The 12,843-nt window shown below is 35.8% G+C and overlaps 1 protein-coding gene across 2 annotated transcripts in view; it reads left to right on the plus strand.

The window, feature by feature from the left end:
- BABAM2 (BRISC and BRCA1 A complex member 2) overlaps nucleotides 1-12,843 on the plus strand; it is a 584,671-nt gene that overhangs the window by 348,727 nt on the left and 223,101 nt on the right. For both annotated transcript variants that reach the window (XM_043984330.1, XM_043984329.1), the window contains exon 7: nucleotides 1,517-1,626. In XM_043984330.1, the coding sequence (XP_043840265.1) occupies nucleotides 1,517-1,626 (110 nt within the window). The remainder of the gene's footprint in view (nucleotides 1-1,516; nucleotides 1,627-12,843) is intronic.

The following is a 12,843-nucleotide window of genomic DNA, read 5'->3' on the forward strand; positions in this document are numbered from 1 at the left end:
GAGCTTTTATCATTTTCCTTATGGGAAGAAGAACATGTGCAATAGTTAAGAGTCCTAGAAACTGGAAAACAGTATATTGTAGATTTATCTTTTTGTAGCTCTCTTAACTTATTTAAAAGTACTAAAAGTCAAACTTCTATATCCATTGAGAATCAATACCAAGCAGAATAAAACCTATTGAAGTAGCTAGCAAAATCCTGGAAATCACTATTTTCACAATCGAACTTATAATCTTTTACTCTTTTTAGAATGCCAGATGAAGAATACTTAATATGGAATCTAGAATCCTTTCAGTTACTTAGGAATGCTTTTCTATTCTTTGCCTTGAGAAGAGAGAATTGCTTAGAAAAAGGGGGAAAAAGTAAACATGATTAAAAAGTATACGGTGATGGAGCAGCTAGGTGGCACAGTGGATAGAGCATTGGCCCTGGATTCAGGAGGACCTGAGTTCAAATCTGGCCTCAGACACTTAACACTTACTAGCTGTGTGACCCTAGGCAAGTCACTTAACCCCAGTTGCCCCCCCCCCAAAAAAAAAAAAGTACACAGTGGTAATAATATAGTAAGTATAGACTGTCTTCAGATCTTGTTGGAGTGCTTTTAATTAAATATATTTTTATAGTAAAACTGCAATGAACATTCCCAAGTCTTGTGAATTACATTCATGGTCTACAGGCTTGACTTAGCAGATAATGTAGTTTTTTGTAAGAAAGCTATATGAAAATCACTGTCAGCCAATTATGAATCAATGACTGATAAAATATTAAGTGCTTATGGTGTGTTAAATACTGTGTTTTATGCTGGGAATACAAATAGAAATCAAGAGAGTTCCTCCTCTAAAGGAGGTTACTTTATAATTGTGTGAGATTACCACATGTAGGAAAGTTTCTACCATAGGCTGGATGTCAGGAACTCATTCTTTAGAGTGTTGTGGCATGTCTAAAACAGTGGCTGGGGGTCTGGAGGGCACAGTGGCATATAGTAGGCCAAGTGGTTCTCCATTTTATCATAAGGATTTTAATTAATGACTCTGCTCATCCAAGACAGGGGGAAAATGTCTAGATTTGTGCTTATCTCTAAACTTGTTCCATCCAATAGACTGAAATATCTTTGAGTACAAGCAGGGGTTGCATCATTTTTCATGTTTCTGACTCCATTGCATGGCACAGGGTAACCACTTATAAATGTTTGTTGAATAAAATATGTTAGAAAGGGGAAAAAAATGAGTTTTAAAACACAGGTTTCTCATGATCCAGGAAGGGAAAGGATATAGAGCATGAATAAATGCTTCTTGAATTGCGTGGATGGAGGGTTTAATTTTAGAAAGGGAAGAGGGCTTCTTCTATGTCACTATAGAGGAGGACAAAGGGATAGTTGCATGAGCAATGTTATGTTTAGATGGAAAGGAAGCAGTATGTCAAATGGCCGCCTCTCAGTAAAGTATGGGGTAAGATTATCAACAACTAGGTATTATAAGAGCAGCTACCAAAGGGGATTCCATTTCTTTTTATTTAAGGATGCAAATGAAGATCCTGGAGAAGATGTGGCTCTCCTTTCGGTCAGTTTTGAAGACACAGAAGCTACTCAAGTGTTCCCAAAATTATACCTGTCACCACGCATTGAACAGTAAGTACCACCATATTTGACTGTTAGTGCCTTATTATTTTTCTGAAGATGACATCATTAAACTCTTTTACTTGTATTGATTTAAATGAACCTTTTAAAATATGCTTTCTCTATAATTTATGCTTATTTGCTTGAAAATGAAGTATATTATTGGGAGTTTTGAGTAGAGAGAAATAGAGTACAAAGTTGCAGTGATAGTTTGGTGAATCTTGTGATTGGATAATTTGAGACCAGGAATAGTGCCTTTATAGAGAAGGATTGGTGGAATGTGGAAATTATAGTTGTAGCTCAACATTATGCTGGGCAGGTAGTTGGCACAATAGATAGAATGCTGAGCCTGAAGTCAGGAAAACTCTTCTTCCTGAGTTCAAATACAGCCTCAGACACTAGTTGTGGATCCTGGGCAAGTCACTTAACCCTGTTTGCCTCAGTTTCTTCATCTGTAAATGAGTTGGAGAAGGAAATGGCAAACCACTCCATTATCTCTGCTAAGAAAACCCTAAATGGGGTCACAATGAGTTTGAAACACCTGAAAAATGACTGAACAACAACATTAGACTTCTTTTCTACATAGTAAAAAAAAAAAATCAGAGTACCTCAGATTTGTTCAGCACATCTTAGTGTAGTAGAAAGTACACCAAACCATATGCCACAGAATCACAAAATATTAACTGAAAGGGAACTCAGAGATCATTGAATCAAGTTCATACTTGACCAATAATCCTTTCTATTACATCCTCAATAAATGATGGTCCAGCATTTATTTGGAAACCTCCAGGGAGGGAACCTACTACCTCTTGAGGAAGTTCATTTTTGCAGAGAATTTACTGTTAATTATTTTCCATCTATGTTGTTCATCATTCTGCTTTCTGCAAAACAAATCTAATCCCTCTTCTTTGTGACAGCCTTTCAGATACTTGAATGAAACTATTATGCTTCATTGTAGGTCTCTTTTCTCCCTATATCATCCGTTACTTCTGTGTTGTTGATCAGTCATATCTGACTCTGTGACCCTATTTAGGGTTTTCTTGGCATAGATACTAGGATGGTTTGCCATTTCCTTCTCCAACTCATTTTATAGATGAAGAAATCGAGGCAAACAGAGTTAAGTGACCTGCCCAGGGTCTCACAACCAGTAAGTGTCTGAGGTCCGATTTGAATTCCGGAATATGAGTTTTCCTGACTCCACATGTGGCACTCTATCCATTGTGCCACCTAGCTGCCTTTACTTGCCCTCATGCTCTTTATGACCCTAGTTGCCTACTTCTTGACAGTTTCCATCTTATCAATGATATTCCTCATATATAGCACTCAGAATTAAACACAGTATTCCATTTCTTTTAATAGTTGGCATCTTCGTTTTCTTATATGTGTGTATGTATACATATATACATAAATACTTAAACATACATATATGCACACATGTATATACATATGTACACACAACATTTAAGTACATATATACATAAAATATTTTATTACAGTGAAACAGTTTTTAAACTTTTTTTTTTGTTTTGATTTCCAAATTCTATCCCTCTCTTTCTCCCTCCCTTTCCCCTTCCCTGAGACAGTAAGCAATCCAATATAGGTTATACATGTATAATCATGTAAAACAGTTCCATATTACTCATTTTGTATGAGAAGACTTGAATTTTTTTTAATGAAAGAGAAAGTGAAAAACGGTATGCTTCATTATGAAGGTACCATCTCACACCTATCAGATTGGCTAATATGACATAAAAGGAAAATAATAAATGTTAGAGAAACTGTGGAAAAATTGGAACACTAATGCATTGTTGGTGGAGTTGTGAGCTGATCCAGTCATTCTGGAGAGCAATTTGGAACTATGCCCAAAGGGCTATGGGACTGTACATACCCTTTGACCCAGTAATACCACTACTAGGTCTGTATCCCAAAGAGATCACAGAAAAGGGAAAAGGAACCACATGTACAAAAATATTTATAACAGCTCTCTTTTTGGTGGCAAAGAATTGGAAATTGAGGAAATGCCCATCAATTGGTGAATAGCTGAACAAGTTGTGATATATGAATGTAATGGAATACTATTGTGCTGTAAGAAATAATGAGCAGGTAGACTTCAGAAAAACCTGGAAAGACTTAAATGGACTGAAGTGAGCAGAACCAGGAGAACATTGTACACAGTAACAGCAGCATTGCATGATGATCAAGTGTGATAGACTTGGCTCTTCTCAGTGGTGAATAATCTAAGACAATTCTAAAGAACTCATGGTGGAAAATGTTCTCCATATCCAGAAAAAAAGAACTGTGGATTCTGAATATAGATTGAATCATACTGTTTCTACTTTTTGGTTGTTTTTTTTTTTTTTGACGTTTTTCCCTTTTGTTCTGATTCTTCTTTCACAACATGACTAATGCAGAAATATGTTTAATGTGATTATACATATGTGACCTATATCAGATTGCTTTCTGTCTTGGGGAGTGGGGAGGGAAGGGAGGGAGAAAAAATTTGGAACCAGAAATCTTATGAAAACAGATGTTGAAAACTATCTTTACATGTAACTGGAAAATAATAAAATATTTTTATGATAAAAAAAGAAAAACAAGAAAAACAGTATGTTTATCGAACACAGTCTTTTTTTCCCTTCCTATTGTCATCTGTAAATTTGATAAATCAATGATAAAAATGTTAATAGTACAAGATCAAGGACAGATTCTTAGATTCTACTTGAGACTTTCTTTTACTTTGACACATTAATGGTTATTATTTGGTTTGGCCATTCAATAATTTTTAAATAAACATACTACAGCCTTACTTGTGTCTCACCATCTTTATCATAACATGAGAGCCTTTATTAAATGTTTTGCTGAAATCTAGACCATCAAGAGCTACCATATTTCCTTGTTGTTTTAGTCTATTAACCCTGTTTAAAAAAGAAATGAGATTTGTCTAGCATGGCTTGTTTTTGATGAACCTGTGGTGGTTTTTGGTTATCACTGCTTTCCTTTTTCAATTTTCATAAGGTAACCCTGTAATAATACTTTCTTGAATCTTATCTGGAAATTGAAGTCAAGCTTCCCGACCTATAGTTTGCAAATTCAAAATTCCTTTTTTTTTTTTTAAATTGGGACATTAACATCCTTTTGAGTACTATGGCTCCTCTCCCATTTTCTGTAATCCATTGATTTTTTTACATTCTAGCAGTAATCTCATTTAGCAGTGCCTTCTTCTGCCTCCTATATTGTTTGCAATAATTTTGTACCCTAGTATTTGATCTTTTTTTTAAAAAGTCCCATATGTTGCAAATATACACACATATATGTGTGTGTGTATATATATATATGTGTGTATATATATATATATATATATATATATATATATATATATATATATATATATATATATATATATATATATAAAAATTCCATTTAGGAGATGCCATAAGTTTTTTGACTTCAGTTTCTCCAGAAGTTTGTCCAGTTTTATCTATTTGTTTATCTTTCTGGAAAGATGGAAGGGTAACTAGAGTGAGTATTAGGGTGGGTTTTGATGTAAATCTGTGTTGAGTTCTTGGGTCTACTAGTGTGGCCTTGCTTCCAGTAATGTGGGAAGTGAGAGAGCAGGCTGAATGAACTCAGCATCAGTAAGCATTAATTCATGGTTTTGTCTTGTTTTTTAACCATTCTTGGCATTCTGGGTGTCCTAGAACATGGGGACAGCTGGTGTTTCTTTATGTTTGGCAAATAATTCCTGTTTTGGAGAGGTTTGAGAGGTCTTGGGCATCAGAGAAAAATGTCTAGTTTTCCATCTTGTTGCTCGTGATCTAGAAGTTTAAAATCTGCTTTTCTAAATTCCACTTATTAGTCCTAATTCTCTTTGTTATGGCCAAGCAAAAACAAATCTGATCATTCTTCTATATGGCGTCTCTTGACAAACTTGAAGAGAACTAACATGTCCTTTATGATTCACCTTTTTCTTCATGCTAATAACAGTAGCAACAATAACAATAGCTCATATGTCATTTTAAGGTTTACAAAGACTTGAGCTATTTATATACATCAACCTATTTTGCGAAGGACATTAGTAAGCTTTAGAACGTCCACAGCACAACAAAATTGTTGAAGACCAAAGTTCTTTCTGTTTATCAATCCATTAATGGGACTGGGGTTTTTAGCCTGAAAAAGACTCATTAGAGCAAGGGTTCTTAATTTTCTTTAACAGTCTGGTGAAGCATATTTATATCTCAGAATAATTTTCTTAAATAATTGAAGAAGATTCTAATTTTCAGTTAGAAGTTAGTGAAAATAAAGATATAATTTTTTTCTTTTCCAAGTTCCATAGACCCTTAAAAATCTGTCCATAGATTGTACATATCTTTTTTTTTTTTAAGTGAGGCAATTGGGGTTAAGTGACTTGCCCAGGGTCACACAGCTAGTAAGTGTTAAGTGTCTGAGGCCGGATTTGAACTCAGGTACTCCTGAATCCAGGGCCGGTGCTTTATCCACTGCGCCACCTAGCTGCCCCCATGTACCTATCTTTTTAACACAGGTTAAGATCCCCTTTATAGGGGCTTGATGACTTTATTGAAGTATTTGAAGGATTGCCACATGGTGGAAGAGAGATGAAAATTGTCCTGCTTAGTCTCAGAGGGTAGAACTAGTAGCAGTGGTTCAAATATGCAATGATAAGAGTTTAGGCTTGATGTAAGGAAAAGTTTCCTATATAATTAGACATATCAGAAAATAGAAGATACCTCAGTAGGCAATTGGTTCATTCTCACTGAAAATCTTTAAATCAAGGCTGAGTGAATAAATAATTATGAAAAGGGCCTATAGGTACAAAGCACTGTGACAAGTTTAGGGATACAAATAGAAAATCAAGATTGTCTTTGTTTTCAGGAAAGTTACATTCTAATTTGTGGAGGCAACCTATAAGGGAGATTTTAGCTGCAAGTCAGATAGAAAGACTTACCCATTTGGTAGAATGACAAGCATCTACAGCTTTATTGCCATTTCTGTTGATAAAAGCACATAATTTTCTTATGTCAAATCATCTGACAGTGTGAGAGCTTTCTTTTCTGGGTTGTCAGTAGCTACAGCTGCTGAGGAGTTAGGGACTGTGGCACCTGCAAAGGCAATTGCCAGCTGGCATCCACACAAGAGTTGCTCCTTGGCCCATGGCCACAGGACTGGCCTTGAAGGGTAGTGGTCTATTTAATATTTCTGGGACTCTTGGAGTCAGAACTCTTGTTTGCCTCTACCACCATTTCAAAGTGGACGGGTGTTGGGGTGCAGGGGCGAGCATCAAGGTATTGTATTGAATTGGATTTAAGTGACATTGATAGTAAAAATGTTAATAATACTGATTAAACTTAAAGTGTGGTGTGAATACATTTTCTCCCTGGAAAGCTGGTTTTCAAACATTCCACTATGTTATTATTATTATTATTATCGTCATATAGATGAGGAAACTGAGGCATAGAGAAATTAAATGGTTTACCCAAGGTCACAGACATAGTCAGTAGCACCCAGATCTTTTACTCTTAAGTCCTGTGCTTTTCTCCTTACACCTTATTATTTCATATAGTCCTATTTTTTTTTCAACAAATCTTTGTGCGATAAGAGTTTTGAGTCTTCTCATTATCCTTGTTGTTCTCCTTTGGATAAACTCTATCTTGTTAAAAAGGGCAGCTAGGTAACACAGTAGATAGAGTGCTGCCCCTGAAGTTGGGAGGACCTGAGTTCAAATATGACCTCAGACATTGACTAGTTGTGTGACCCTGGGCAAGTCACTTAACCCCACTTGCCTTAAACATCTGGGGCCATCTCCAGTCATCCTGGTATATATCTTGCCACTGGACCCAGATGGCTCTGGAGAAGAAAGTGAGGTTGGTGAATGCACAGCCCTCCTTCACTAAAATCTAGTTTACTGCAAAGTCATGACATCACCTCAGTGTCATGGTCCTCTTCAAGAATGTCGGACAAACAACAACAGCAATCATTAAAATGTCATACCCAGAGCCTAATGTATTATTCCAGATATAGTCTGAATATAAAATAAAAATGGGGCATAAAATTCAGCAAGGCTATCATCTCCCTTATTTTTTGAAATTTAAAAATATTTAATATTTAAATTTTATTTAAATAAAATATTTAACAATTTAAATATTTAAACCTCCCAGGTTTTGCAGGTCTTTATAGGCAAGAGAGCAGTAAGAATTGATTTAGTTTGGGGCAGCTAGGTGGTGCAGTGAATAGAGCACCAGCCCTGGAGTCAGGAGGACCTGAGTTCAAATCCAGCCTCAGACACTTAACACATGCTAGCTGTGTGACCCTAGGCAAGTCACTTAACCCCAATTGCCTCATCAAAAAAAATTTTTTTTTTTGTTTAGTTTAAATCAAGTGCAAGGTCTCTAATGAGAATTTTTCTTCTTAGCAATACAGCAATATAATCCTTCCAAGTGAAAATACCATAGTCTTAAGTTGCACTAGATGAAGTTAGGATTTGTCTGACTTGTCTCATTGGGTGGTTGTGATTAGAGTGTTTTGTAAACCTTCAAGCACTATGGAAACCTGTTAAATTTTCAAATTAATATTACTCCTCTTTGTCCTCCTCATCATCCTCCTACTACTATTTCTTCTTCTTCTTCTTCTTCTTCTTCTTCTTCTTCTTCTTCTACTACTACTACTACTACTACTACTACTACTACTACTACTACTACTACTACTACTACTACAAACGGCCCTGGTAGTTTTATTGGTAATTTTATTCTGTCTAAGTTTTAAAAAACATACTTAGGTTGTTATCTCTATCTAAGCAGTAATAGACCCATGATGATCAGATAAGGTAACTTTATAGATCTTTGGTTTAAAACAAAATAAAACAAAACAGTTATAATGAAAACTCGTATACCCTTTAAAATCTCCCTGTCCCCCTTTCCATACCCCCAGAACCTTATGTTCTCTTCTTTGAGACTCTCTAATTCCACTTCTGATGTCTGCATCTCTCTGCCCTAAACTTGCTCCCCCACTTTAGTGGTCCTTATATTGATGTTATATATGCCGATCCCAGAAGGAGGGAGAAGGTCCTTCTAGTTCCCTGCCTTCCCGTATGTAAAAGTAGAAAAGTCTGCTGTCCCCAAAAAACTTCTACTTACGTGGAGACTAAATTCCCCTCAAATGGGTCAATCCCTTTAAATGGAACATCTGGTAGAAAATGTGGGCAGGAAGCTCCCATGTGAATTGTGATTCTATGAGGCTGTGAAATATGATCATATTTCTGAAGTCTACTCTTTTTGCCCAGGACAGTGGAATGGTTCTTTTTGTGTCTCTGGCAGCTAACATATGACTACAGTCCATTGCATGTTTTATATGCAAATAAGAGTGTATGGTTTAGCAAAGAAAGCCCCATCTAAGAAGGATCTCATGTTGTCAATACACAGGAAACATTTATGAGATGCACATATATTTCAGACATTATATATTTGTTTTCCCCAGAATCAAAATCAATTAGTCCTGTTAAAGAATGACATTATTTGATTTTAAAAGAAAAAAAAATACCATTGGTGAGTTTTTGCAAAACAGAACTTTTTTCTGTTTTTTTAGAGACTAAGCTTGAATATTAGGAAAGAGGAAAGCAATTTGATTCTACTCTAGTTGAATTTTCCACTTGGCAGAAAAGCTTTAAATTATAGTTACATCACCGGAGCTGGCACTAAACATTCCCTGCCCTTCCCTTCTTCTCAGACTGTTGGCAATTCCAACAGTGAATCCAAAGGTTAAATGGGCACCAGAGACTATTCAGTCCTCTCCTACAGAAGTGTAGGCTTCAAGTTCTTGATTGAGCTGCTTTGACAGAGAGTGACTTGAAGAAAACCAGCTCTGTGATTCCATCCTATACTGTTCCCATCCCAGGGATAAAACGACTTCAGCCCTGAGGCAGTCCAGGTGGCATCTTTCACCAGACCAGTATTTGTTTTTAGAACTTTTTGTTGTTAAGTTATAAACTCGCTTTGGAAATAAGTACTAAATATTTACTAGCCCATAAAAGTAATCGTTAACCAGTGCTGTTTATGCCAGTAATACACATGTCTGATATGGCCAGCCTGTTAATCCTATGTGCTTTTGCCTGTCTTCCTTAATATCTTGTGTGCCATCACATACAGATGATTTTAACTATGGAAAGCAACCAGTGTGATAGCTAATGAAGGTTAAAAAAGCATATTTTCCCATGTAATTTATATGACTGGTGGGAAGGAGAAGGAAATAGGAAGAAAAGAAAAAATGGAGATGAGGAGTCAGCTGAGATTCAGAAGAAATTTGCTTAATATAGATTTTATTGATTGATGAAAGTTACTAGAAAGGAACAAGGGAAGAGAAAAGAAAAGGATCTAAGAAAATAACAAATTTGAGAGAAAAAATTGAAGGGGAAAAAGTTATAATGGATAGAAGAAACAATAGAATATTTAGACACTAGTTGTGTACTTGTAGAGCTGTAGGAACATGGAGACTTTGTGGAATACCATTTTACTCTTTTAGCAAATAGTGGTCCACTCATATTAAAAGATGATGTTACTATAACTCACTGTGCTTTAAATTACTTCTCACCCAATGGAAATTGATTTCACTGGACCATGTGCACTTTTCTCCAGGTCCCAACTGCTTGCATTTTTGCAGTAACTGACCATATTCTAGATTTACTTGTTAGGCACAAGGTGGTCTTTTTCCTTTGGGATAAGCTAATTTTTAAGCAAATTTTTTCTCACCATAGACCCTAATCCTCATTTTAATCTCTTTCTTCTTATAAGAAAGGGATGAACATAAATTTCTGAGATGTGTCTTCTTTGGAAGCTTGCGGATCAAAGACCTCCTTTTATTCAAAGTTCTATATACCTAGTAGAGAAGAACTAGTTTCAAACTGTCAAACTTCAGATGTTTAGTGTATGTGGATATGCTTAGTCTATGATCACCTAAAACGATGTCAGTATTGTATAATGAAAAGGACACTACTTGGGGAGTCAAAAGACTTGCCTTTGAATACTGATGTTATATTATTCACATATGCCCTTGGTCAAATCACTGAATTTCTCTTAATTTTTAGTTCCTCATCTGTAAAACAAGGAGGATAGACTAGATGTTTCTAAGCTTCATCAAAGCTCTAGCACTTAATTCTAGAGTTTCATCTTTCCTGTGATTCTTATACATTAGGGAAGTGAGGTAGCCTCCCTCAGCCTCAGTTTATTCATATGTCTGTAAAAGGAAGGGATTAAACTAGATAGCTTCTGAGGTCCCTTCTTGCTTTGAATCTTTGATCTTGTGGTCTTATTGCCTAGTTAGGGATGAAGGAAAATATCATTGGATCATAAGATTTAGAGCTGAAATTATACCTTAGAGATCATCTTGTCCCAATCCCTCTTATAGAAGGGGAGACCCAGGCTCAGAGAAGTTAAGTGAGTTATATTTGAGGTCATAAATAGCAGAACTGGGATTAAGTACCATGTCCTTTAGCTTCAAAAACCCTTCTACTGCACCATGCTGTCACCCAAAATAACTGTTTTTTTTTAAGCTAAGTGACTAAGTGTCAACTTGTTTCCTTTACCACATCTTGCAAAGTCTGTTAGGGATGGAACTATATATCTTTAGAATGGTTTATCAGCCAACTCTTGGACATGGTGCATAAGAATTTACTCCTACACACCTTCCCTTTATTCCTGTTGTGCCTACCCTAGAGCCTTTTTACTACTTCCACCCCAGTGTCATTGTGCCTGAGAATAACTGTTGACCACTTCAAATATGTGCATGATCTATAATCTTAAAGATAATTAAAAGGGTAACACTTTTGTAAAAAACCTAGTGAGGGAAGGATTCTGAAATAAAAACATCTTCCCTTTAGGATTATTGCCAGTGCTTGATGATACTAGAATCATGTGAAGTCACAATAAAATCCAATGTCACAGGTTCTCAAAAGATTGGTTGTAATGGCCAAAAACCAATGTTAAATAATAGAGATATCAAAAAAACCCCAAAGCTGCCTCTAGCTATTAGTGATTTGTCCCAGAAAAAGTTAGCCAGAATCTATTGGGGCTATTTAGTGTCAGTATTTCAGTAATAGAACATCATAGTAAACATGGTTTAATTTAGCCTTTCTTGGGCTTATTGAGTCACTCAGATAATCTTATAATAAATATTGTTCTCCAGGAGGGTTTTCTTCTATGATAAATATACAGTCTTGAGTATGCTCAGACAACCAGCTGTCAGGAGAAGATGTGTGTTTGGCTTCAATGGAGAAGGCACTGTGTGTTAGCCTTTGGGGACTATGCTGTTCATTTGACTAGTCTGGGAGCAGGGCCAAAGGGGCTCTTCGTGACTTAGAAAGGAATTCTGAAAAGTAAGTTCAGCAAGTTTTCATTAGTAAATTTGGCCTTTTGTCTTGTGTATTCCTCATATAAGATCAAGAGCTTAGCCTCTACTTTGAAACTTTGAAAGCCTGTTTTTAAAAAAAGCAAAGAAACAGAAAGGAATTTATTTGGAGAAAGAAACCAGTCAACCCTAAATAGAGTATTTATGGAAACACTCTGATATGTAACTCCTACCTCCCCATTCCACCAAATGGGAGATATCTCAGGATTTTTATCCAACCATCCTTTTAGAAGGGAATTCTGCACTAGAAGGTGTATGCATGCAAATATAAAAAAAAAATTTTAATTTCTAAAAGCTCTCAAACCCTTCATCTCTTCTACCAACCTTTTCTGCTTCCTTCCAACAGGTATCTGTATCTAACTTTGTATCTAACTTTACTATGTCTATTTGTTGAATTCCTGACAGAGGATCTTAATGTTAATTATAGAATCTATTGCTAAAAGGGACCTTGCAGATAATCTCATGTAATGTTCTCCTTTTACAGAAGAGGAAATTGAGACATAAACCATATAACTAGTCAGTATTAAAATCTAGGATTTGAACCCAAATCCTTTTATTCAAATCCATTGTTTTCTCTTTTGAGTAATGTTTCTTGGAACGCAAGAAACAATAATATCTAACTAGTAATTTAAGGAACTGATTTTATTTAAGTTCTTATTCCATTGACACAGATAATACCTTAATAGCTGATGTTCTTGAGATGTAGTCTCCCTTACCAAATTCACCACCAGATGGGTAACTTTTTGGTGAGGAGCTTCAGTGTCAGATGTACAGTCTGTCACTTAGCCTTTAATTTAAGCCATTCCAGCTTAATATATC

Source organism: Dromiciops gliroides, chromosome 2, assembly GCF_019393635.1.
Source record: "Dromiciops gliroides isolate mDroGli1 chromosome 2, mDroGli1.pri, whole genome shotgun sequence".
Classification (NCBI taxonomy): domain Eukaryota; kingdom Metazoa; phylum Chordata; class Mammalia; order Microbiotheria; family Microbiotheriidae; genus Dromiciops; species Dromiciops gliroides.